At 43.3% G+C, this 27,463-nt stretch overlaps 1 protein-coding gene across 18 annotated transcripts in view; it reads left to right on the forward strand.

Moving 5' to 3' along the window:
* Positions 1–27,463, forward strand: part of LOC147308127 (receptor-type tyrosine-protein phosphatase F) — a 159,181-nt gene that overhangs the window by 95,323 nt on the left and 36,395 nt on the right. For 5 of the 18 annotated variants that reach the window (XM_086272196.1, XM_086272208.1, XM_086272197.1 and 2 more), the window contains 12 exons: positions 1,504–1,614; positions 8,105–8,374; positions 9,661–10,242; positions 10,541–10,674; positions 11,027–11,171; positions 14,641–14,946; positions 16,062–16,255; positions 21,050–21,076; positions 24,111–24,228; positions 24,649–25,233; positions 25,987–26,087; positions 26,699–26,946. In XM_086272196.1, coding sequence (XP_086128322.1) covers positions 1,504–1,614; positions 8,105–8,374; positions 9,661–10,242; positions 10,541–10,674; positions 11,027–11,171; positions 14,641–14,946; positions 16,062–16,255; positions 21,050–21,076; positions 24,111–24,228; positions 24,649–25,233; positions 25,987–26,087; positions 26,699–26,946 — 2,821 coding nt within the window. Of the gene's footprint in view, positions 1–1,503; positions 1,615–8,104; positions 8,375–8,510; positions 9,113–9,660; positions 10,243–10,540; positions 10,675–11,026; positions 11,172–14,640; positions 14,947–16,061; positions 16,256–21,049; positions 21,077–24,110; positions 24,229–24,648; positions 25,234–25,986; positions 26,088–26,698; positions 26,947–27,463 lie in introns of those variants that run through there. The other 13 variants (XM_086272199.1, XM_086272204.1, XM_086272195.1 and 10 more) reach the window with 6 other exon arrangements.

The raw sequence follows: 27,463 nt of genomic DNA on the forward strand, positions 1-27,463 counted from the left end.
GAATTCGTTTTAGAGTCTCTGTGTGTCTGTTTGTCCTGATAAAACCCATATTCAATTAGATGTTTAACTATTTAGGAGCTGGTGTTATGTTATGACAGCCACGCTGCCCCTTAGTTTGTACCCTATAAAACAGTGACATGACCTTGTAGGAAATCCACAAGTGTTCTAGTGCTTGGAAGTTATTGAATGGGGTTTAGTGTTGCAGTTTGACAACTGTGATAGCAGTAACCTTCTACATTTCTGTAGTACTCAGACTGTTTTCCCCCATGGTAGAACAGGCAGATTGACAGATTTGTGACATCTGCATTAGTATGCAGGTACATGTCAGTGCTGAATCAGACAGCGATGAGCTCAGCAAGCAGAGTAAACACCTTGGAGGGATGTGTTGTCACGAGATCTAAGGTGATATTGTCACATGTCCCTGTCCAACTCCAGTTTTTTTCTTTTGCTTTTGGGGTCTTGTCTGGAGTCGAGTCCTCCATGGTTGGTGGTGAACCTGTTTGCTACATTCATCTCATACTGCATGATGTGAAGAATGTATCCTGACGTCATCTTATGCTGAGTATCTTTGTCACTTTCAAACTGCATGGTGGTTGGCCGCCGTTCGTCCTTCTGCCATGCTGCTTGGAGATGTGATACGTTTTATCACTCACTGTATACCTGTGAGAGAATTAGCTTTGTTTGTAGTGTATTTGAAATCAGGTGGGTCAGGTAAGTGTGCTGTTGCTCTTTCTCAACTTCTCAGATAAGAGCTCCGGCACGGAGTGTCAGAAGGACCTAAGTAAGACCGGTCTCCTGGGATTTTATGCTTTGTTAGGAACAAGATGTTAGTCTTCTCTTTGATAAATAGAGCTACTCAGGATTATGAATACTAATCTAAGCCATCTGGCAGCTGAAGCTTCTCCTTTCAGTGGGACATGGTCAGTAATGAGGTCACTGCTTAATGTGTACTCAACAATGAGTGACGAAAAGAAGCCTTCTTTCTGGAGAAATATGCTTATTTATGTCATTATTATTATTATATTATATGTCATTATTTACATTCAACTTAAAATTAAAGTTACATTGTTTATATAATGTCCTAACAGCAGCGTGACTGTGCATGTACATGTTGAGTCCATTTGGCATAACTTGGCTGAGAATAATCCTTTATCATGTAATCTCTTTGGTTTGTCAGTTATTTCCCAAAGCAGAAAACCTAATTAGACCGTGATGCTTTTGACATGTTATTCAAATGAATATTGACCCAGAGCCCTGTTTTTAACACAACGAAGAGAAAGAGCATCTTTTGTCATAAACTTGCCAGATCTGCTCTGTACTTGTGTTGCCGTAAGTATTTTCTTGACTGATCTGTGTCCGTGTCTGAGCATGAACTGGCTTAAACTAGTCGTCTGCAGAGTTTCTAGCAAGTCACTGTACAGATATCTGCTGTGGTTTCATGCCAAGTAATGTGTCCTATTGCACAACTGTCAAGACAGCTAAATTTGCTAATCCTCTATGCAGGAGCCCTGCAAATTGAGAACAGCGAGGAGTCGGACCAGGGGAAATATGAATGTGTCGCCATGAACAGTGCCGGGACCCGTTACTCTGCTCCTGCCAATCTCTACGTGCGAGGTAAAGTCAAATGTCTCTCTCAATCGTGGAGTTAATCAATCATTAAAATCATTCCGTTATCTCAAGAAACCACGCAAGCCTTTAAAGTGCCTCATCGAGCCACGATATGATTTAAGCCCTGCTGTGTGGGAATGTGCAGAGTGTGTTTTATTGACAGCTTCCTTCCTCTCATCCAACCTTGGTTGCCTCTGACAAAATGGGACAAATTACATCTCATTATTGATTGTTAAATTCTTATTAATGAATTGAGCAATTTCCAGCTTAGCTCAGTTGACCTTCAGCAGGAGGAGACTTCCAATCAGCCAAGATGAGCAAAAACGCTTCCAGTACCTTTAACTGTTGTGTAATTCTCATTTACCACATTTATGCCCACTCTCTCTGCCTGTGTATCACCTTTAAGCAATTCTCTCAGCATTATCCTCGCCATGCCATTCCTTCCTTACCAATGAGCTGCACTAACCTCAACCTCCTGTTTGGCTGCAAACTCCACCAGGTGCAGCCTCTGTGAAAACAGCTGCATTGAAGCCATTTCCTCTGTTGGCACTGATGCCAGGCCTCCTTTCTTTTTTATTTTGACTGTATCGAAAGGCTCCATTATTCCCCCCGCATAACCCAGAGCTCTTAAAGGCATGGATGAGTCTGGAGTTTCAGGGTTTGTTTTTGTTGCGGTGTCTCTGTGAGCAGACTAATGCAAGGCGAGGGCAGTGTTGCACCCATACTGGAAAAGGCTGGTATAGGGGAGAGAGTAGTGCGGGTCAGCCCCTGCAGATATCACCACCATGTCTGATGTACATGGAACAGAAAAGCTGGTGGAGGAGGGAGGGAGGGAGTGAGTGAAAGTGTTATGGTAAGAAAAAGACACGCTTGGCTCTCATTTCATAATTTTGTTAAAAGCACACAGTAGTGTATCATAGAGGCTCATTTACGGATGAGTGATTCCACTGTCTCCCTTTTATCCACTGGGATAAAATAAGTGAATAAGTGTCCACTGTTTTCCATCTAATCCACACCAAAAAAACATAATCAAACCAGTTTGGGGAGTGGAAATGACCTTTTTAAACAAATTTCATTGTCACTCAGATATACTCTACTAATATTTAGCACCGATTTTTCCAAGATAACGGTTTTTACAGCAGCAGAAACATCCTGCTGGATCAGAGGAATTGGTAAAATTCTCCTCAAGGATAAGAGAGGAATCAAATTTACAGACTGAACACTGAACACAAGGTTTAGATCTTAAAGCTTGACAGGGAGAGGTAGTCAGCCAAACAGCAAAGGCGAGGAAGGGATGTAAGTCTTGTCTATTAATCAGGACTTGTCTGTCACAGGTGCAGACGCTGCCTTTTCCCCCCCCTCAGAGGTAATTACAGTAGTTGTGTGCTGTGGCGCCAGCAAGACCCCCAGGCCCAGCTACTCTGTAACACCACCCAGGTAGCTGTCAACCCTTTGGCCTTAACACCAACTTTTTCCGCCAGCCTCACCACACCAGTGGAGAGATAGAAATCAAACCAACCGTAACCTTTTAAAAGTGTGCTCGTCTGGGATAGAGAACAAAGGCTCAAGCCATGTTTTCACCATCTTTGTTACCGCTGCAAGAACGAGGAGATGAGACCTGGGGCTATGCTATCACTGGGCTGCTAGATTGAGTTTAAAACATATGGGACTTCAGACGAGTGCACTTTGACCTGCCTCTCCTCCTTTCCTGTTGTTCTAGTTTATATAATTCTCAGAGATGAGGGGAGATTTTGGCTGTTTTGAGGTTTGCTGTCAGCCAAACGCTTTACAAAGCTATAAAATTGTTATTCTCAGCCTTCACTAGTATGAGTAAATAAATGGAAATTAAGTGCTGAGATATGTGTTCACTCTGACTTTTCAGTGAGTTAATTAGAAAATAGGAATCTGTCACTTGATCAAATTTAGCTCCTTCTCAAAATTTTATCTGCCGTGCGTCGCGAGATCATTTGTAATCTTGAAATGCCAATAAAGTTAGTGCTGCTCGGACGTGAAATATAAAAGGACTGCTGTAAGAGGAAGAATGCTATTATTCTCTATCAACACCCTTCCAACACCCTCCCACAAGCGCACACTCTCTGCTGTCAGACTCGCATTAAATGTGCTTGTTGTGGGTTTGTCTACAAATGTGTTTGTGCTTTTTCCACTCATCGTCGCCGCCCAATCCGATTCCTGTCTGCAGGTACACAACATGCTGCCGTCACCACCCTTGTCTTGACATTTCACAGCCAACAGAGAGTGATGCCCTCATATTTGTGTGTGGGTGGGGACTGTGAGACTGAAGGAGAAGGTGGTTTTGTGGATGAGGTCTGCTCCTGGATTGTTTTTCCCCTTCATGTCTGCATATCTATTTATGTCCTTTCACTTCTCATCCATTAGGACTGCGTGCGTGGTTGGAGGTGTGCGAGTGCGTGTGCTCCCTATTTTTATTTTTTTTGTGTGACCCTCCTCCCAAGGAGGACTCCATCAACGTGGGCAGAATCGAGAGCGTGCTGTGATTGTGCATGACCGCTCATTTGTCAAGCGCTTATCCCACAACGGAGGAGGGATGTCAGCTTCTGTCTGCTGGCACTCCTTCATATATCCATGTGACATATCAATATGTCACAGAGGATAAAGTGCTGCAGCAGGTCTTTTCTTTCACCAAAGTATCTTCATGATGCTCTATGTATGTGTATTTTTGTGTGTCAAGGAGGGAAACTTGCAAACTAATTAATTCAGGTCACTTTATGAAGACTTTTACGAAGGCACTGGAGCATATCTAGCATCCCTTATGTAAAGGAGGGGTGGATAATGAGATAAATTTAACAATATCACACTGTTATGATGACTGGGATGCTAAACTAGAGTCTAAAATAGTCAAATAGGTCTCTACACAGTAGAAAAAACATTTAGTGAGTTTTAAAAGCGAGTTTCTCTCCCTGGTGCTTTATGTTGGATCTCTGTTTCATGTGCCTAACCTCCGCTGTGTCAACTGAAACACTGGTCTGTTTCACTCTGTTGTCTTCCTCTTCACTTTGTGTCTTTTCATTCCATCGCTCACCTTCATCAAATCACTTCATCCGCATACAGATCAGCGTGAAGGTTGGTCATTTTCACTTTTGTCCCTTCCCTTTAGTTTGAAGCAGGCTTTAGGTGAGGGCAACCCCAACCCCTCCGTGAATACACTCAAAAAAAAAAAACTCGTTTAAAAATAGCTCCCCCTAATCCCCTGAACTCCAAATGTGTGTTGTCGAGTTGTTTGCATGTATCTGTGTATAGTTCTTGCATGCCTTCCCTTGCCGCTCCCCAAAACCTTGTTTCGATTAGTCTTGCCAAAACGTACAAAGGAGTCCTGAGCAGCTTGCTTAACTCATTATTAAATGTCTGTTGTGTTGTGTTACGTTGCTATTCACTCTCCCCTCCACACCCATATTGTCCCTGTCCAATGCTTCCACTAAAAGCTATAGCTGCTTTAACCCTCAGCCTTTCCATCCGCCTCTGTAGGCCCATCAGTGGTGTGTGATGGATTACTCCGGTATTCAGGTGGCAACCGGATTTGTCAGGTATTTAGGCAGAAACCCCTCTGCTCTCCCACTGAGGGACATGGGTATCAGAACTGACAAAGCCATTCTCAGGGGATTATGTCTGTTTTACTACCATGGGCATCCTCCACCCAGAGACTGACAGATTTGACAGACATGTTAGCGTAATGAGACATTTCCCCAGAACACGTTTGGAAAAAGGTAATGATGTTTAACTGCAAGAAATACAGTATGTTTACTCTTGCCGAAAGCCCTATATGCTTAACGTGCTATATATATCTATAACTATGACTTTCGGTCCCATGTTTACAGGCTGAAAAAAATCGTAAAAATCAATGAATGATTATATTCGCTTTGTCCACAACCCAGGTAATATTTTGGAAATGGTCTCTCCTCGTGCAATATTTGCAAAACGCTGATGTGCAAAGAGCTGACCTGTAGGATATATAAGAATGAGCTGGCAGTGTGCTGACAGGGGGGATGATCAGCCATCATGGTAGCCCAGTGCTGCTGCCAGGAAGCCCAGAGAGCCTGCTGTGAATCTGTGCCATTGTGTGCCAGATATTGATTGACTGAACAGGTTCTGCTATCCTTGGGCACTTTGTCAAGGCAGTTAAATTTATAGGTATCCAGCAAGCAGGCAGGCAGGAGTGGAGACTGCGCTTATTTTGTGGTTTTGATAGAGTCCCGGAGCCCATCTCTCCAAAACCGCTCTCAACAGGAGAGAGGCTTCGGGGGAATCGATAACAATTACCTGCCCTCTAGTCATTTTGTTCCACAGCACCTCTCCAAACTTAACCGCACACCATGAATTATTCACAACATTAAGTGTTCAATATATGCAGACCCCATTGACAGACTGCTCTTAGCACTGTTTAGTCTATGGAGTGATGAAAGAATAACAGATACTTTGAGCTTAATGGTTTTACATTAGGCATGCTCCTCTCAGGTTTCTCTTTTTCATAAGCATATGAAGAAAAAAAATTGCTGCACTTCGAGGGCGTTGCAGTTGTGTGGGAAGACACAGGTGGCCACCAGCATGAACGGGATGCTGACACTTCTTTCTCAAAGGTGTTGCAAATTAACGATGCTGGAAATCAGATCTTCGGTCATTAACGTGAGAAAATGGTGCAAAGTTCCTCCTTTATCCTCTTCCCTCCAGCATACTCAGACTCGCTATCCTATTCCATATCTTTCCTCAGCTCCCGTGCTTGCTTTGCTTGAGAATGTCGTACCCATCCAGTTCCCACCCTGGCAACACTCTGCCTGTCCAGTCTCTGCATGTCATCAGTCATATTCCCAATATCCCCTGATATCAGATGTACTCATTTGTGGAAGTTTTTAAGCTAATTTCTTCCTCCTCCAAAAATGTATTAACTCTGTAAAGTTGTCCGATATCCTTCGCTAACTTTACGAATATTAAACTGTCATCTAATATTTGATTGTAAATTGTGCTGAAGCTTAAACGACCTCTTTAGTCTTCCCGGTGTTATCAGGAAAACACATCCGTGGTTTCTTTTCTATTTGTGCCTCAGACCAGGAATATTAATATTTTTGTGGTATTGAGCAAAGTAGTTTAGCCCCAGACGATTCTGTTGATTAAAACAGCAGAAGGTCTAAATACAGCACCTCAATTATTATGGGAAAATTCAGATGAATATGAACCAGGTCCCCCTTATTATAGTGCAGTCCAGAGAACAAGCTTTTTTCCTGACTGGAATCTCAAAAGGTGCTTTTGTGTTTTTCCATTTCACCACATAATGAGGGGAATAACAAGCATGGCTGTAACGACGTTCCGGTTCAAATTAGATCGGGGAGGAAGGGGTGGGGGTGGAGGAGGTGGAGGTGGAGGGAGACTCATATTTGAAAATCCATTTTCATGTAGACCGGTGCAAAAGAGCAATTACAGTCAAGGGCTTTTTTTTTTCCAGAGAGAGACAGCGATATTTTAGTGTATTAGGGGGAAACATGCAGTATGAATTCTGCAGGGATAGTTTCATGCTGTTGTCTTTAAAAACATACATCCAGCTGTAATGGGACAGTAATAATGCATCCGTTGCGGTGAGCTAAATATTTGGCCAAGCTGTATTGAAGGTTAAAGAAGTCAGAGCTCTCCCTCCTCTTACTCTTAGCACGCACTATATTGATATTCTTGCATGTCATAAATGTAACAGGTCTGACACTGATGGATGCTCACGTAGCGCTGTCAGGCATTCATGTGAAGTGAAAAACTTTGTTGTAGTTGCCAAAAGTTACCAAAAAAAGATCTAAAATGTTTAAAATGGGATGCATTCTCGCGCATCTTCATTTAAATAGAAAACAAGTCATATGTAAATCCTGGTTGCCTGTTTATTCTAGGCTAGCTTTTCAGTATTGCATGGCGCCTCTGCACTGGTGTTTGCCTTGTCCCTAGCGACGTCAACGGGCCCTTCTTGTCTCCATGGGAACCCCTTTTTAATGTCAGCCTATCTGCATATCAGAACCGCACAAAGAGAGGGAGCGAGAGAGAGCGAGAGAAAGACGGGCTGAGCATAAGGAGCCGGAGAGGCAGCGAGAGGAGAAATCAAACAATAGCATCTCCACAGGGTTTCTCAATGATGCAACTCTCGCCACTGCTTGACACTCTAACAAAAGAGGGCCAGACACAGTCTCCAGCAAAAACTGGGCTATTTTGATTATATTCCCTTTTGTAGGCAAGAGGATAAAACACCCCCTCAAAGATTTCCTCTGAATTTCCAGAGGCATTTTGTGACAGTCCTATTATTCCCATTGTGCTCGCCTGCACATTTGGACAAAAGCGATCACCCTGCATTCTGTTAGCTTTTCTCAGTTAGCTTTTAGCCTTGTGGTGTTGTATAGAGCACGATCATTCTCACTAACAAAAAGAATAATACTCACCTTACATCTCCTACCTATTGACTCCTGTCGCTTTCTTCTTCTCTCCATTGCCATAGTGCGAAGAGTCCCACCCAGATTCTCAATTCCACCCACCAATCAGGAAGTGATGCCGGGCGGCAGCGTCAACCTGACGTGCGTGGCAGTGGGCTCACCGATGCCCTACGTCAAGTGGACCACGCCTGACGAGGAGTTAACCAAGGAAGAAGACATGCCACTGGGACGCAATGTGCTGGAGGTCACTAACATTCGCAAATCGACTAACTACACATGCGTGGCCATTTCTTCTCTGGGCATGATTGAAGCCACTGCTCAGGTTACTGTCAAAGGTGAGCGCTGTTTTCAGACCAGTTAGTGCCCGTTTATTTCTGAGGTTGCATGGCACTTAATAAGCCACATCTACATGCCTCTGAATGTGCTCAATCCAAGGTTTATTTGTCGAGGACCCTTTGTTGATACTGAGAAATAAAAGTTGATGGCTTTTAGTCTTGTTTTTTGCAGCACTGAAGCCAATACAATAATCTATGTTTCTCTCTGCATTCTCAGGTCATTTTTTGTAAAAATGCAGCGCAACTTTGCACAATGCACAACTTTTCTTTCACCAAAGTGTCCTTATGTTGCTCTATTTGTGTATATTTGTGTGTCTAGGAGGAATGCTAATCAATTCAGGTCACTTAATGAAGACTTTTACAAAGGCACTGGAGCATATCTAGCATCCCCTGTGTAGAAGTGGGGTGGGGTAATGAGATGAAATTGACAGTATCACACTGTTATAATAACCGGGATGCTAAGCTTGAGTCTAAAATGATCAAATAAGTATTCAAAGACTCCACACTTTGTTACTTTGAGTGTGTACAAACAGTAAAAAAAATATTAAGTACGTTTTAAAAGCGAGTTTCTCTCCCTGGTGCATTACGTTGGATCTCTGTTTCATGTTTCTAACCTCTGCTGTGTCAACTGAAACACCTTTCTGTTTCACTCTGTTGTCTTCCTCTTCACTTTGTGTCTTTTCATTCCATCACTCACCCCCGTCAAAGCACTTCATCCGTCTACAGTTCAACCCGAAGGTCGGCCATTTTCACTTTTGCTTCTTTCCTTTAGTTCGAAGCAGACTTTTTTCCTGTCCTTTTTCGGTATCTATCTGTCGACATGAATGCGCCCCCAACCGTCTTTGTGTTTACAACATTGTGACTGTGTTGTTTACTTGTTGCAGCCTTATCAGTTTTTGTCTGCATTGATTTACTTTCCAGTCTACTGGTCAATACACAAAATGCCACAGTCATTAGAGGGACCGCGGCAATCCAGGCCAACTCCTTTAAGGAAGCTATGATGCAGACCATTTGTTTTGTTTGCATTTGTCACCACAGAACAGTTTGCTTGTGTTTTGAGAGATGGACAGGCTGGACTAAATGACTTCAGTCTATTTCCTTTATTTTGGGGAATATTGGTGGTGACTGTTATAAAAATTAGGCCACGAAACACAGCTATTTTCTAGGAGTTACCTAATGTAGCACTGCACCATGTATTTTCCCCACAAGGTAACAAGAATTGTTTTGTTTTTTTAAGTAATTCATTTCAGTTCTTTAAAGCTAATATTTTGCTTCTCCCTCCTCAGCCTTACCAAAACCCCCCACCTCGCTCAGGGTGACTGAAACCACAGCTACCAGTGTGACTCTCTTATGGGAGTCTGGAAACCCAGAACCTGTGTCCTACTACATGATCCAGTACAGAGCCAAATCCTCCGACAATGGCTTCCAGGAAGTTGAAGGTGTGGCTACCAACCGTTACAGCATCGGCGGGCTTAGTCCGTACTCTGAATATGAGTTTCGTGTCATGGCTGTTAATAACATTGGCCACGGGCCTCCCAGCGACCTTGTGGAGACACGCACAGGTGAACAGGCCCCCTCCTCACCGCCTCTACACGTCCAAGCGCGGATGTTGAGCGCCAGCACAATGTTAGTTCAATGGGAGCCACCCGAGGAACCCAATGGGCAAATCAGGGGCTACAGAGTCTACTACAGCTCTGACATGACAGCGCCACTCAGCGCCTGGCATAAACACAACACAGACGATAGCAGCCTAACTACCATCTCAGGACTGACTCCCGATATCACCTATAGCCTCAGAGTGCTGGGTTTCACCTCTGTTGGTGATGGGCCACCATCTGACATCCTGCAAGTCAAGACCCAGCAGGGAGGTGAGCAACCAACCACTGTGTCTGGATTTCAGTGTTTTTAACATCTCTATTCATGCACATACAAGGTTAAAGGTGTGATTAAGCATATACAATGAGTTGAAGCTCTGTAGTTTTTCTTGCTTTTGTGTTCATTATGCATACTGAGTGTCTGGGAAACTGCTCTTTAGGTGATTTGTGCACAGGTTCATCTGCCACGCAGTAAAAGTTATGGAGGTGATCTTTGCAGGAGCTTTAGTAACATCCTCTCTTTGATTCTTTTTGTTCTTTAACATTCGCCCTCTCACCTACTCTTTACCAGTCCCTGCCCAGCCATCCAGCTTTGAGGCTGAAGCTGAGCTGGACACGCGCATTGTATTGACGTGGCTGTGGCCCGTACAGGACCCCATCACCAAGTATGAGCTGCAGTACTGGGAAGCTGGCTCAGACAATAAGGTTAGAATAAAAATCTATGCGTGCATCTATCTGTCAGTCTTTTCTTATATCTGTAGGGAGTCTGCAGATATATGAATGTTGCCGTTGATGATGTAGAGTTTCTTTTTTGTCCTTTCATTCAACTGGACCAGTTGAGGGCAAATTGTTTTTGAATCACATGGCTCTCAAATTTGACCGTATTCTCAAATATGAACGCATGTATCAATAAGAGACAGCAACTTGTGCTCTTCAGTGGCAGAGTAACTCCAGTTTGTTAAAGGAAAACAGCTCAATCCGTGAGTAGGTTTGTGTGAATGTCTTTGCTTCTGATGAGTTCTTCTGACATTTTTCCTTCCGCTGTTACACCCTCCAGATTCACGTGACCTTCAACCCTGCAGGCTCCTATGCTGTAGAGAACTTAAAGCCAGACACTTTGTACTATTTCTCCCTGGCCGCCCGTTCTGAAATGGGTTTGGGTGTCTACACCCAGCCCATCGAGGCCCGCACTGCCCAGTCCAGTAAGTACACATTCGTCTGTCTTGAAGCTGTCCCTGTCCTCTTTCTTCCCACTTTTTATTCACTAACCAGTGATTTCAGAGCCACCCTCAGCCGGCTGCTGCAGGTTTAGGTTGTTCTGTTCAGTGTGAGCGAGTGACTGAGCGAGTGAGACAAAAGTAGAGTTTTATAGCGCTTAAATCAAAGAGCGTGGGCAACTTGAATGTCAAGTCAATTTCAGCGCCACATAAAATGCTGACAGTGCAGCTATCCCGGTCAGCTTCATGCTTCCACCACCTCCCCTCTGTCACCAACACTAACCCTCATGTCCATCTATCTGAGGGCAGGCCCTGTGTCAAAGGTACGTTTAATGTGTCTGGTTCCCACATTTGCGAGCTGTGCTGTTGTTTTGTCTCATATCATTATGTGCTTTTACAGTGCCAGCACTCAAAATGTCACTCTCTGCCAGCTGACTGATTCTTTCTTATTTATTTATTTCATTTTTGTGCTGATGTGGCACGGTGCTTGTCCCACAGTGCGTGTGTGCCTCACACATAAAACTGAGAACAGAAAAAATGTCACTTTTAACTTTTAATTGTAGCGATTATGTGAATAAAAGTTTAACTCCTGAGAAAGTGACTCCTAAAACTGACTGATGCGCTACAGACGACTAGAGAGGAGATTTATCACTCTGCTGGATTTGGAACAAAAGGCACAGAGTTTTACAAAGGTGTTACATCACGAGTTTGTTCCTTCACAAAAGCTCTTTAGCGCAGTACCGACGCCAGCTTACAGAGTGGATATAAGGCTGATACGTTTAACGATGGAAAATGATCAAAGGTTCAAGATTAAGGCTGATCAAAAAATTAACATAAATAGTGAATGTGAACACTGGTGTAAATGAACAATTATCAGGTGTCAAACACTAACGTTTACTCGTATCTGCCACATAAACCTGCCTGTCAAGCAGTGCTGCAGCAGGAGGGGAAAGTGGGACAATGAAGTAAGAATCAGATTTAGATTTTCTGTACGTTATACATACAAACAGACACAGATCATCAAAAATTTCAAGAAAAATGTAAAAAAAAATTAAAAATCAGATGAACAGTAATACTCCTGTCACAGGACCCCTGTGACGTTGCAGTATATGTACTATATGCAGTTAAATTTCTCCCATAGAACAGAGAAAATAAATGAAAACCTAACCTCTGTCAGCTGCACATGACTGTAAGCAGAGACCATGAGTGCTGATGGTCCTTGTGCCTTCTGCTGTCAGTAGACACAGAATTTGGCGGAAATAATTTGGATTTCAGGCGCTGGTAGGATCGTGTGCATGAAATAAGCAACAGCTTTGGGAAGGTTCTGAGGCAAGCAGGCGGTGGGAAAGTGTGACATTTTCTAGTGCTCCATTTAAATATTTAGTATCATTTTTTTGAAGACTCAGAGAAATGAACAGTATTGAGCTCTATTCATGTTTTTGTTTTTAAATATTTTTGCTGTGCATTGCTCTACTAGTAAAAAAGGTGGTAGGAACACTGCAGTGGGTTCAACACATCAAACACTAAGATGCATTAATAATACTAAAAATCAGCTCATGGAGGAAGAGCTCGCTGTATAAAAATGGATGTGACGTCATCCATTTCTGTTGTGGTGGCATACAGAGCCAAAGTAACAAGGAACCAGTTTCAACATTTCATGTGTCTCTATTTTTCTCACATTTGACAGAAACGGGGTCGTAATAATGTCATAGAGACGGGGTTTTGGGCTCTGTCACTTCAATAATTGCATCTCCTTCTTAAGTCCATTCTTTGGTTCCCTGTTTTTTTTTTTTTCACTCTGAGGCATTTTCTTGTGGTGGTGTCCTTGCCCCGTCCAATTTTACCACTGCAATCTCTTCTGAGAATCGTCAGCACTGTTTTGATTCAGTGTGTAGCTTTTTAATTTTTTAATACATGTGGTGTTGTCAAGTTTTCGTGGTTTTCTGTCTACTCTCTGGTGGATCAGGGGCCACCTGGTGAGACTCACTCCTCTTTTGTCAAGTGCTGTTTTGTAAAGGTGGAGTTTTATATTCGGGCATTAGTTTATTGGAATAATATTTGAGCTCACTGTTCATTTCTCTGCTTATTAAAGAATACATTTCACAGGCATGCATTTACGGAAACATCTTGCTTTGAATTTTCATGGTTCATTTTATTCTCTTTTGATTTGAAGGTTGTTTTTCGCAGAATAAAGAAATTCTAGATTTAGCTAGTTGCATGAAGTGTCTGAATGCAATCATTTCTTTTCAGTTTCCCTTTTTGTTCTTCATTTTGTATGTCATTAGTTTTCTATTTTTACCTCCTGACCTGAGAGTTTTTTGTATTTAAGCTGAAGCTGTTGTTCATAATTAAATTTTATGCAATAACTATTTATTTGAGGAATGTTATCAGACTCCATTTTCCCATTACATTATAAGGCATTACAGGGTGAGGTGGACTGGTACGTTCCTGCTGTGATTCTAGCGAGGAGTGGAATTTATCCCATCTGATAGAAATAAAAAAAATCAGCTTTTCTTGGCAGTGAGTATGAACCAGACGTGGACAGTGCCTGTAATGTTTCTAACGGTTATTGATTATAAAATTATAGCTTTATCTATAACTAAATATGTAGTGTAGCTCAGCTACAGCCAAGTGCTGCAATCAGGCCCAGAGCTTCTGCATGAATGTGCAAACACCAGTCAACACTATCAGGCACTTGTTTACCACTTACAAATCTGTGGCAGTTTGTTTCTCCCTCTGTTTCCTGCAAGAGGGGACACAGAGGGCAGTAAGGGACAAATTACGGTTTTATAAAAACGTTGCCCTGTAGAATTTTGGTGTACTTTATATTCTGTTCACCTCACCCTGCACTCTCATGGCCTCTTGCATAAATGCAGTGCCAAACACAGCTTCAGCAACGGTCCGCTAATGTGTTTTTGCATCCAATCTCTCAGTCTGGAGGCAGCATCCTGTGCAGTATGGAAGCTTTTTGTAGTCACAATTTAAAAAATTTAAATTTCATATTCAGACGTGTAATGATATATTGATAAATATATTTCCCATGCACAAAGGGACTCTAAATGAGCCTTTACTACTTTGGAAAAACAGCAGTTTGGTTACAATTTATACAAATGTGTGGTGTGCAAATCCTGTTATACTTTTTACATTCTTACATTAAACTAGCTTGTTTAATTGCAGGGCAAATACATAAGTGTGTACATTAGTACTTTAACATGAACATAGACGATTTTGAGTTCAGTTTTCTGTATAGAGTGCCAAATCACTATAATGACAAATTTGAAATATAAAAAATATCTTGTGATTCTGAATATGACATTTCAAATTTTGATATTGACTGTTATACAAAAAGCTTCCATAGATTTTCCCTTATTTTTTTTGCTTGTGCTGTACTTTATTTTTTGTTTGCTTGATCCGTGCCCTTCCTTCGTGTGGTTTTGCTCCCCTCCCCCTACAGCCCCGTCCGCCCCTCCTCAGGACGTACAACTGGTCAGCCTGAGCTCCACCAGCCTCAAGGTGAGTTGGGTGGCACCACCTGCCGCTAGCCGCCATGGTGCCATAGTGCGTTACACAGTCAGCTACCAGGCCCTGGCTGGAGAGGACACGGACAAGCACGAGGTCACTGGGATCGGTGCAGACGCTACCAGCCATGTGCTGGAGGGCCTGGAGAAGTGGACTGAGTATCAAGTGTGGGTGAGGGCACACACTGATGTGGGCCCAGGTCCTGAGAGTGCCCCAGTGAGGATGAGAACCAAAGAGGATGGTAGGTTGATACTTCCCTTGAAGCAGAGTGCTCTCAAACTGTTTTCCTCTCTGTTGCTTGCGGCAGCCTTTGACGATTGTCTTTCACCCTCTTCAGATGTTACACCACAATTTCCTTCGTCCTGCTGATGAATTTTGAGATAATGAGGTGGTGGTCGTGACAGCAGGGGTCACCTTTTCTTTGTTTCCTCCTCTTCCCAGCTTGTTGTCTATGGCCTTTGCACCTTTTGTGGGTTAAGACTGATCACTCCCAGGCCTCAGTTCTCCACCACTCTGGTTTCACTGGCTTCTTGTCTTCTTTTACTGTTCTGAGGAATGAAAGTGGACCAAATCTCCCGCTTTTTCACTCTGTCTCTCTTTCCCCTTTTTCTCACTCGTTTTGTTTGCAGTGTGATAGAGGGCGGCTTCTCCTAAGAGAGTGTCGACTATAATTAATGTGTTTGAAGTTTGCTGCAACACAGCTTATTTCATTCTGGAATTAAGAGCATTACAGACATTGCTAGACCACATGCTGTCCCACAAGGGATGTTTTTGGGACGCAGTAGTCTTAGAAGGTCTAAAGTGACTAGAAATTATTAATTCATGGTCAGTACATGTATCACTTCATTATACACAGCACCCCAGAATTTGTTTTGGATTGTCATTACAAAACGAAGTAAAATAAGATAAGTCACGACCTCGTCTCTTTCTCTTTGCTCTCTTCAGAATCAGAATCAGAATACTTTATTGATCCCTGGGGGAAATTATTTTTTGTTACAGTGCTCCATTTTAAACCAACATTAAGACAAGACAGACAATACGCTAACTAAGAATAGTGCAATATATACATATATATACATACATACATACATAAGTCACTTATAAATAAATATTTGGAAAAGAAACATGTGTAGTTGTAACAGCAAACAGTGTGTTAAGTGGATGCATTGTACAGGGAGATGGCCACAGGCAGGAATGATTTCCTGTGTCGTTCAGTGGTGCTTTTCGGTAATCTCAGTCTCTCACTGAACGAGCTCCTGTGACTGACCAACATGTCATCCTTTCCACTGTCCCTCCATCTGTCTGTGTTTCTGTCTTACTCTTTTAATCTGCCCTTCGTCCTTGTCTGATTTTCAGTGCCGGGAGCACCCCCGAGGAAAGTGGAGGTTGAGGCCATAAATTCCACAGCTATCCGAGTCACCTGGAAGCCACCCCTGCAGGGGAAGCAGCACGGCCAAATCCGAGGCTACCAGGTCGTCTTCTCCCGGCTCGAAAACGGAGAACCGCGAGGCCAGCCTAACATCATGGATGTTTTTTTGCCAGAGGCCCAGGTACTGCATGATGTTTTACTCTTGCCTGGTCTTTCTGCTCTTCTTCCTCACTGTCTATATCTGTTTTATGCTCATTTACCATTATTTTCATTCCCCACTGCCTCCCTATTCTCTTCCATTGTCTGAGTTCACACTTCATTTCCCCCATACTGGGTGACACACATGGAATTTTCTATCTTGTCAACTGGAGTTTCCATCCTCCCCTCTTTTCTTTTTTGTTATCTATCTCCACATGTGACATTTGACTCTAAATTGGTACCCTGCTCCTACAGCTTTAGATTAGCTGTCCTAATAAGATCCACTTTAATTCTGCAGTAATAGCTATTAAATATTTTATGTGTTACATCAGGACGTGGCTTAGTGGAATCAATGCACCTCTCTTTGCGGTTTTAGCAGTAATACATATGCACTGCCTTGTTACCATGTTTATAAATTAGAGCTATTTTCCTGACACCGTCCTTTACGCATTAATGCAAGCTGCTTGGAATGGCCCAAAGCTGTGCAACGCCATGAGATGGATGAGAGATTGTAATCCTTAAGAGGGATTCAGAGATTCATGAATATCTTAAAACCGCACTCGTACTGCTTTTTTTTCTCTCTGTGTTTGAGAGAGGAGAGACCAGCTTAAGAACCTCCTTCTGATTGTTTGCCGGGAGTAACATTTGCACGAGCACGCATTCACTCCCGCCCTCAGTGGTCTTCCACAAAAGCATCTAATTTGAACAAGAAAGTGCTCTCTGGCCACAAGAAAACCACCCACATATATATATATATATTATCTGAGCTCTGTTTGCTGATAAATGGCAGCTGTGGCAGACCAACAAGTTGCTGGTTCAGTTCCCAAGCAGTGCAAACTGCCTTGCCCTTTCAGAAGAGTTATTAACCCTCGTTTGCTGTCCTGTGTCTCATCATTACACAAGTGGAAACACTGTTAAAGTCACAATGTGATGAATCAGTGTGTTACATCCCAAGAGATGATAAGTAGGAGCTTGTGGATTCCAGTTGTGTAATGACATATTCTGTGATTTAAAAAAAAAAACAAAAAACAGAAAAACATCTTAAATCATTTATATGTGGCTGTCAAACTCACACAAGTCTCCACAGCAAGTGATTGACTGATGCAGTACAGCCCGTCGATGTCTTCACCTGGACGAAGAGAACTGCCTTGACTCCCGAGCACAGTCAGCCTTTATTTTACAGCAGTAGTGTTTGGCAGCTGCTACTGACAGTTCATTGTTATCAGACTGTCTACAAGAGTGCTTGACAGACAGGACAGCATCGCTTGATCTGGAAAGGGAGAAAACATGGTGGCTGCTTGTCTTCCTGTAAGTGTTTTCTCCACGTCGACATGTTCGGCGTGATTTTGTTTTGCATTGTGGAAAAACTGAACTAAACATGACCCTACTTGTTATGCAAACAATTCTCCCTGCCATGTCTCATTTGTGCCATGTTCACACAATAAACACAAAGACGCACTGTAATTTGGCACCCAGGATAGCTCTCATGTTCCAGTCTAGTGTCCAGGACACCTCTCAAACAGACTGTCCCCTCCCTGGCAGACGGCTAAATTTCTTCTCACACCTTCTATTATTTTCCTCTTCTCCTTCCCTTCGGTTTGCTTCCTTTTCTGCCGTGACCTCCTTTTGCACTCTCGCTGCTTAAAAAGCTGATTGAGTAATTACCAGAGGCTTGCGTGCAGGTTGGTTACCCTTGATTGAGTCATCTCAACAGATTGTTTTCTGAGACAGCACTGAGTAACCAACCTGCAAGGACCTGCCCAGACGTCATTAAAGACCACACAGTCAGCCAACGGTCCCTTATCCTTGTTCGCCCAACTGGTTTTAGAACAATCCCTTCTTTGTCACACATCTTTCCATTCACGCACCACAACAACTAGAAAAAAAAATCTAGCAAAGATAACATGCGCAAACACGATCACTTGTTAGACCGACCTTGTAGTAGGTGTTCCAGCTGGTCGAGAGGAGTTCATGAGTCATCCTAGAGACATGCAAATCCCTCATACGCACACCTGTAATTGATGATGAATAAAACGGGAAAAAAGCAATATCCTTCTATCCTGGCACATCCCATAGTGTTTCTCTCATGAATTTCCCTAATGTGTTGTGAAATCGGTTCCACATCCACCCTTTTTACCTGAATTGGATTCACAGTAAGCTTGCCAAGAGGAAAAGAAAAATCCAAATTTTCCAGGGCTCTCACATCATACCTGAGCCTCACCTTCAATCACGATTCTAAGCCGACTGATTGAATTGCAGATCCTGTCAAAATGGCTATCACCTTTCCCCTTCTCTTTGTCTCTGTGTTTCTGGCTCCTCTCCTTTTCACCCTCTCTCAGGGTTAGCTGAAATACTGGGAGGAGAGCTAGGAGAGCTCGGCTGTGCGTGGGCGGTTTAAGCGCCTCTTTTCTTTTCAAGCAGGAGCCCACACAGCGCCCTCATTTCCCTGCTAAATTTAAACCAGAGGCCATGTTAACAGTGTGATGTTATCGACCCCTTTGCAAATACTTCTGTTGGAAAAGTGGCCTGGACCTGAGTTGGCAGCTCCCACACCACACGGTCTGCTCCATCACGGTGCACTTGCGGCAACCTCTGTGGCAGTGTATTTCATATACACATCCATAAAAGTGTGCAGAAAGTGCTGTGATTGAGTTTGAAGCCATTAGCCGCTGTCTGTGATTTCATACATTTCTGCACAAGTTTGCCTTTATTCAGCACTACTTTCCACGTTCATTTTGTTTGACCACTCATGCGTTTTTGTAGTTTGTGTGAGCGAGGCAATGCTTCACTGCCTCTACGGCCTTCGCCGCCTCAGATTGGAGTTGAATGGGAATCGGGGGGAGGAAAAAAAGAGAAAGAAGCACCTCAGCCCGTTTCACTCCATCAATCATGACAGCTCCTTCTCTTCCACATCACTCGTTCCCCCCTCGTTCCCATTTTTATAGCCACACATCTCAGCCCATGTCATCACATTTGCATTCACCCGCCTGCAAATTATACCGCTCCGTTTCCACAAACGACGCTTATCAGCAATGATGTGTTTTCAGCTTGCGTTGGCATTTGAAATATAAATGGAGGATAATTTATAATTCTCCCATGGATTTAAGCAACAAAAAAGAAAGAAAGAAGCAAAAGCAGTTCCGATAGGAAGGAATTAAGCCCAAGATGAGATAGGAACTCTTGCGAACCTTAATGTGTTGCTTGCTCTGTTGACATACTGAGTGAAGTTGACAGTAAACAAATTAAGCAATTAGGAACATTGCAAACTGTTATTCATGGAGTTAAGCAGCAGCTGTTCTTTAATGGTACTCTTTAGTGCCCCGTTATGTCTGGGGAGCATGAGGCAGCAGTTTTTGATGTGCCGTGTGCCTCAACCAGTCACAACTGAGACCTTACAGAGGCCTTGCTCATACTTCACTTAACTGCTTGGTAATAAAGACCATCCACAGGGAGGAGGAAAAGTTGGGTCTTTTGTCTTTTCATATGCCAACAGTCAATAGAGGATGATGAACACAGTCTCCCCACCGCACAATAAATCAGCAGCGTGTGAGGCTTGCTCCTTTTGTTTGTGAAAGTCTAGAATAGCAAGGAGGGAGTGATGGGTGATCAGGAGGACCGGCTTTACTTCCAAGTATTTGTATTTTTTGCAGACTCCTGCCCGGTTAAACTCTGGTCATGTTAATAAAATGATCCTGCAAAGTGTTGATGCTGGGCAGATGAAGAAGCTCTTCGTGTGTTTTCTCAGTGTTTGACAAGGCATGACATTAAGTTGGTCTTGTTTGTATAGTTAATGGACACAAGTGTTAGCAAGTACAACGCCACTGGAGTTAATATTATGTAATACATTTGGGGGCACCGGCCCATTCACAGTAATTCTTGGTGGTTAAATATTGATTTTTGTCCCAGCCACGTCAATTGCTTCTCCCCTTTGAGTGTTCGCCTCTGTGGTACAAGCAGCTGTGACAATACTCGTGCACCCTAATGATAACATTTTTTTCCCCCACTCCACCGTCCTCACCCGCACTCCCACCCCCTTTTTCTGTTCTCCACTTTGTCCCTCATCAGTGTCAACAGTGTCATCTCTCCTGCCCCTTGTCAGCCGGGCCACCCATCAGTGAACCCCTCTGCAGGAACTGAACTGTGGAGCACGTTGCTGGTAAACGCCAGCGGTGGCGTTCTGCATCGATGGGGTTTGATGTCACAGGGCTAGCATAGCAGCACTGGTAATAGGATTTCATGCTCGGCACTGACGGAGCCCCGCGGCACGAAATGGGCTTTCACTTCCCCCAGGAATCACTTGGCCAGGCACAGTGAGCAAGGAGAACATTTTGAATACATATTGAAATATAATGAATAAAAGGCCTTCCCTCAATTTCTGTAAGAAAAAAGGAAATGCTTCACGGACTGTGCAGAGTTTACAGTTCTTATCCAAAGTGTAATAGTCATCATAGCGAATAGAAGTCTCCTGATTGAGCAAGAGGGGGGCTTTTTGTTGGATTCATAGGCAAACCAAAAACAAGGCAGTGCATTTAAACAATAAAAAAAAAAATTACAATTATGGTTACGCAATTTGTTGTATGCCACTCAACTTGTCTTTTTTTTTACTCCTTCTCTTCCATCACACTCTATCCCACTGTTTTGTTCCACCACACGACTCTGCTGACACCTACATTCATCTGTCGGTGAAAAAAAGACGAGCGCTTTTTTTCCATGGCTGTTGTGTTGTTTCTGACTCATTTCTCTCCCCACCCTGTGTCCTGTGTCTTCTCTCCATCAGTGGAATATTGAGGAATCCACCGAGCATGTGAGTAACCCACATGTGTGCTGCTGGGTTCTCTTGCAGGGCAAGCTCTTTTCCTTTTTGCAGTTTGGGGGTGCTTGTGTGTTTGGATTATGAGTTGTGTGTGGATGTGTGTTAATTTCTGTGCAAGGTGTGTGACTTTAATCTACTCTGTGTGAACCCTCAGGAAAGATCATAACCGCAGCACGAAACGTGTGTCCAAATGTTTTCTTTTGTGTGTTTGTGTTTGCGCGCGTGTGTTTGTGTGTGTGAGAGAGAGAGTTAGTGTGATTTAGTCTAAGAGCTCCTACAACTTCAAAGCAAGATCTGATGCAGGCTTATTTTACCAGAAGAAAGAACCTTGTAGAAACAGCTGGGCAGTTGCAGGTGAACTGAGGCAATTCTGTACAGAGCGCATGAAGCATCTTCCCCCATTGAGAGTACAGTGTAGTCAAAGGCTTTGTGTCACTATCCCCGTGTGATGCCGACATTAATCGGCCTCGCCTAACCTGCTGTCTTCCCCGCTGTTTCAGATGACATGTCTATCTGAGGGGAGGAGCTGTGACTTTTATCAGCTCCACACATCTCCGAAATTGCCACCAGCCTTTCATGTTCTTTTCACGTGCCTGGTTTGCAGCTCGCTGCTACGTGGCTGTCAAGCAGCTCTTTGTTATGGCTTATTACCCCCTAGACGTCATATTGCACTGGCATAAATGCAGAGCCACTTACTGTAGCCAGTCAAAAAATTCAGTAGAAGTCTGCCAGACTAACGGATCCTATTTTCAGTGTATAAACAAGGGCAAAGATATGTTAAGAAAAAGGTTTTCAGCTTTTATAAAGTCCAAAAAAAGAATTCATTTGGGATATTTTCACTCCTTTTTTTCACCTGCCGACATTTCAAATGGAAAACTTAATGAATCAGTAACCACCTGTAGAGGCTGAGGCTGATCTCTTTTTGTTCTTCCTTCATCTGTTTATATATTATTTCAGTTAGTTTCGTATACGAGCCAGTGGGAAGTGCGCACGCTGTCGTATTTATTTGCTATTAGCACCAAGTTAAACGGAAACCTGGCTGCACGGCACACGGATTCCTCAAGCTACACCCACATGGCATGAGTCAGGCTCGCCTCCTCTCCCTCTCCGCTTAATGCGTTGATTAACACCTGACAGACAGCGAGCTACACGCTGTCAGAGGAGGACATCTGTTCACACATCTTTATTATTTCTTCAGCAGCCATGTTTAGGCCACAGCAGACTTTGTGCTTGGTAGCTAATAGAGTACGAGGCAGATGTCAACACTGAAAACATAAGCCTGCGTTACTGACCCATGGCTTTGTTCTCAGGGAGTTTTTTTTTAGCTTTCGGGAAATTTTGGCTGGCGTTAAAAAGCAAAAGATGCATATAGAGGACATTAAATATTAATCTTGAGCAAAAAGTTATCTGAAGGGATTTGTTTTAACAGCGCAGCCCATTTTTCTCTTGGTATTTTTCCACTCTAGTGAGGATAGTGGTGTTGAGAGGCTTGAAGAGAAGAATCCACTTCTATAACTAGTCGACTTGTTAATCTCTGTAATGCCCTTTGGTGCTGTTCTAAGCATTTGCTCTAAAGGGAACTTTGAAGCCTGGGTTTTTCTATTTTCTGCTGAGTTTTAAAAGTGTTGCTAGAACTGAATCAACCTTGTCAGAATGAAGAGAGGACCGATCTGTGCAGCTGCCACTGCTGAGATTGTTAAAGCCATTTTGCATGATTAAAGTAATGAGACTTCCTCCATAAAGTTAAAATGGCTTTATGATACAGTAATTTAGCATTTTCCCCCCCATCCCTCTTAAAGGTTAGCAGGGGAGCACCAAATGTCCCTTAAAGAGAGAGGCAGTAAAAACCACCGTCAAACAGCGCTGGGTTATGTAGACTGTTTAATGTTCTTCTATGGTTAGGAAATTAAAACTTCATTAGTTGGAGAAACCGCGTTAGGGCAAGGCTGTATAATATTCCAAGCGTCTGAGAAGTTTGTGAGAAGTTCCGGCAGGAAGGCTCGTAGGCATCTGTGTGTTCGTCCTCTCAGCGGCTCCAGTCAGAACCGGACAACTCCTGCATGTGCGCTCAAGCCGAAGGCATTAAGTTGTTGTGCGTGTGTGTGTGTACCAATGTGTGCGTGCTGATGTGCACATTTTACGTGCATGTATACTGTGTGTATCCTTCATTTATGTATATTAGTATGTGTATTCCTGTGTGTGTGTTTCTGTTTGTTTGTTTGGATATGGGCTTTGTTCAAGCTCAAGAGTATTTAATTCCAGCGTGTGGGTGTGTTTTTGTTCAGACTGATGCAGTGTGGTAAAGTGAGTGCCAGCACTGCAGCAGGTTAGCCGTAACAGTGTGTTACCTCAGTTGTTTTTCTGTCTGTTCATTCCTGACTGCTGAGTTACTCATTTGTTCATTCACCGTAGTGTGTCTGTGTTTTTGTGCAGAGACTGTTTGGGCAATCAGCCAGAGGAGAATAAGTACCAATAATCTTATTCTTAAAAAAAAAAGTAATTTTTAATCACCCTGATGTTTATTTATCTGAAGGATTATTTTCAAAGAGTTTTAACAGCAGTCCCACAGTCGGTGTACTATTTTGTGGGTTTTAATAGTCTGTTTAGCGATGAACTTAAGCTCCTCTGGGTATTATCTCATGCTTATCCATGCAGCAGGCATGAAAACTGACACACGGGTGATGTTCTGATTAATTTAGTTGGTTTGTTAGTTAATGGGTTCAGCGTGTCCCTTACAGTTAGGTACAGGAGCTTTTCAGTACCAAGAAAAGTTCCTGGGCCTGTTTGTGTGCCTTCTTTCTCTGATTAAAAGTTTGACATATTTTGTTTTTAGGCTAATTGCTCAAGAACCCACACGTGGTTGGAGAAGGGGGGTTAATCTTACTGCGGTTTCCTTTGGTGCTGTGTGTTTGTCAGGGGATCGGAGCTTGTGTGAGAGGGTGGTTGGAGAGGTTTCGCTCAGGCTCACTGACGCCTGTTAACATCTGACCTTGTGATTTTTTTTTTTTCTTTTTCACTTTTACAGGAGGCCATAATTGGTGGGCTGCAGTCTGAAACCACCTACTCTGTAACTGTAGCAGCATACACCCTGAAGGGAGATGGTGCTCGTAGCAAAGCTAAAGTCATCACCACAACTGGAGCAGGTCAGAATCAGTGTTAGTGGGGTTTTCATGTGAGTCTGTTAGTGTGGAGTCTTGCTTTGGAAATCATTTGCTCATTGAGTAATGACTTTGGCTAATGATTTGTGATTGACAATGAACGACTGAAAAATACCAAAGAAAATCAAACTTGTTGAAACATGGTACGACCAAAGATTACAAAATGTATTTTGTTCAGTACGACCCAAAACGAGTGACTAAGAGCAGCCAAGTGTTTACAGAGGTCAAGTCTTTTCCATAGACGTCACAATCACAACTATCGCCATCTTGTGGCCTTTAGATAGAATACAGGTTTTTACTCATTAAGTGCCACAAATTTGATGTGAATTGAAAAATATGTCTTTGACTTATAAAGCAATTAAAGTGCAAGTAATTTTTTCCTATTTAAATCTCTACTTCAACCAGTGCCAGGCAAACCCAGTATGATGATTAGTACCACCATGGGCAACACAGCACTGCTCCAATGGCAGCCCCCCAAGGATATGGTGGGGGAGCTGATGGGCTACCAGCTGCAGTACAAGCGCACCGATGAGGACACCTACACCTCGCGCGAGATGAGAAAGACTGACGACCACCATACTGTCACTGGCCTGCACAAAGGCGCCACCTACGTCTTCCGCCTCAGCGCGCGTAACCGTGCAGGCATCGGCGAACCTCACGTTAAGGAGATCAGCACACCCGAAGACGTGCCCTCAGGCTTCCCGTCCAACCTCCAAGTTACGGGCCTGACGCAGTCCAGCACCCAGCTGACCTGGAAGCCCCCTCCGCTAGCGGAAAGGAATGGCAAGATCACACATTACTTGGTGGTATACAGGGACATCAACAGTCAGACAAACGGCACCAACCGCACCACCGAAACACACATGACTATCCAGGACCTTAAACCTGACACCACTTACGACATCCGGGTGCAGGCATTCACCAGTAAGGGCGGCGGACCCCTCAGCCCCAGCATCCAGAGCAGGACCATGTCGAATGGTAGGATAAGTGGTAGGACATCTGACTAACATTTATACATAAACACTTCAGAGATATTTAATATGAAAACATAATGACGTGCTTGCATAAACATTGGCACTCTTAGACGCACAGTCATGTCATTGCTCACCATAAACACATGTCACTCGCTTCTGTTTTAAACTTTATCGGTGCTGTGTCTTTCCCATCTTCCACTCAGCATACTGTAGTACATGACTGTGTTTATTGATTTATAGAGTACTAATCTCATTACACGCTACAGTCACATTACCATGCCTCCTCGTCCTCCCTCCCATTACACACAAATCTAAATGTTACCCAGCATGTAGCTTCTCATGCATTTTATAATCTTATAAATGAAAGATTTCTTATTTATAACCATGCACGATGCCTGTTTTAAGACACATGTTGCCACTCCTCATGTCATATGCATTTCTTGGTAATCACAGTGATCTCGGCCTGTTGAGTGTGTCTTGTGAATGGGCGGCAATAAATGGGACAGGCTCAGGGAAATGGAGTCTATTTTTGTATGATCTGTAATCAAGCGTGAATGCGATTGTTAATGTTCTCTGAACACTCCTGTGGCTTTTCAGGTTTGGTCATAAGGAATTACAGCAGAATATGTTCGCGTTGTTTACTGAAGGGGCGACTTGCTCGTGTGCTGCTTTATAGTAGTGTGAAATGAAATTATGCACAGAGATTACTTTTTGTGGTGTACAAGATGTCTTACTTGAGGTATTAATGAGTGGATTTTCCTCATCCTAGCTTTCCCCACCCTGAACTTTGGTGTCAAAGCTGTCATGAAAACGTCCGTCTTGCTCACCTGGGATTTGCCACCAAACTACAAACCCCAAGCACCTTTTAAGGTAAGTACCAGCCAGGTAGACGGCCATTGCTGACACGAGGTGCAAAAAAGATTGAATATGAACTGAGTTTGCACAGACAAAATACTTGCAGTACAATTTAAATTAAAAAACGCTGGATTAAAAAAAAACAACAACTCTTATTCTACTTCAATAACATGTTCTGACATGCTGTACAGCCATTTGTAATATGAAAAAGCAATATTAGGTGCTGACACTTATCACAATATGATTGAGTCACTTTTTGTATTTGCACAAAAACTATGAAAATCCCAATTCATGCTCGTTTATGAGGTGTAATAATCTGTCAAAGTGATATATCAATTCCCACCCAAATGATAGGGGAGCAAAGACAATTTAAGGTGTAAAAGAACATTGGATATGCGCCAGTGGGCGAGTGCGACGCTTGAAGCACTTGAGATGAGGTGTCAGATAAGATGGGCATCTCCCTTAGGACCATACTGTTTTTGCTTTTCTTTTCTTTTTCTTTTTTTTCCACGTGTGTGCGTTTGAGAGGGAAGAGAGAGTGGTGCGTGTGAGCAAACGATATTCAGGCTGTATATCTGTGCTGCCGTAAATCACAACTCCCAAGTTTTCCCCTCGTGTGCTTACAGATCTTGTATAACCAGCAAAGCGTGGAAGTGATGGGAAACCTGAAGAGGAAGCTGATCACGCAGCTGCAGCCAGACACAGACTACTCCTTTGTACTGACAAGCAGGGGCAACATTGCCGGAGGTCTTCAGCAGCAGGTGTCCATCCGCACTGCCCCTGACCTGATCCAGACCAAGCCCAGGACACATCATGCTCAAGGTGGCAAGATGAACATCACCCTGCCAAAGATCCAGACCACCACTCGTGTCAAGTACGTACTGATAGGGACTAACCACACAGGCTTGCTCTGGGCTAGAAAATGATTGTTATTAGTCAGGAGTAACAAACAGGTTTTGCTTTTTATGTACACAGATTGTGATGCATATAAGTTATACATTTATCATTTTAAAATTGATGTTAATACAAAAATTTACAGCCACGAAACTGTAAATTTGGGACCTAATGCGACACGTGTGTCTGATCGCTACTAAAACTATTCGAGAACTTAGGATTGCAACTTTTACTCTGAGCCATTTTTGTGACACGGCAGCTGATGATAATTGAGACTTAACATCAGGTCGAGCTGTGTTATCTTTTGACGCAAATTGTTAAGAGGAGAACTGCACCTGACCCTTTTCCTTCGAACGCACACACATAGCGACACGTCTGTGTAAAGGGGGAGTACACGGGGTTGATTGGTAAAAAAGATTACAGGGCTGTCAGGGCTGGCCAAGGTCCAGCACAGATTGACAGCCACGGAGTGCCTGTGATTGGGGATGGGAGGGTTG

The sequence above is a fragment of the Aulonocara sp. 'chitande type north' Nkhata Bay genome, linkage group LG18 (assembly GCF_057382095.1).
Source record: "Aulonocara sp. 'chitande type north' Nkhata Bay isolate Kocher_YH1m ecotype deep benthic linkage group LG18, A_spYH_male_GT1.1, whole genome shotgun sequence".
NCBI lineage: Eukaryota > Metazoa > Chordata > Actinopteri > Cichliformes > Cichlidae > Aulonocara > Aulonocara sp. 'chitande type north' Nkhata Bay.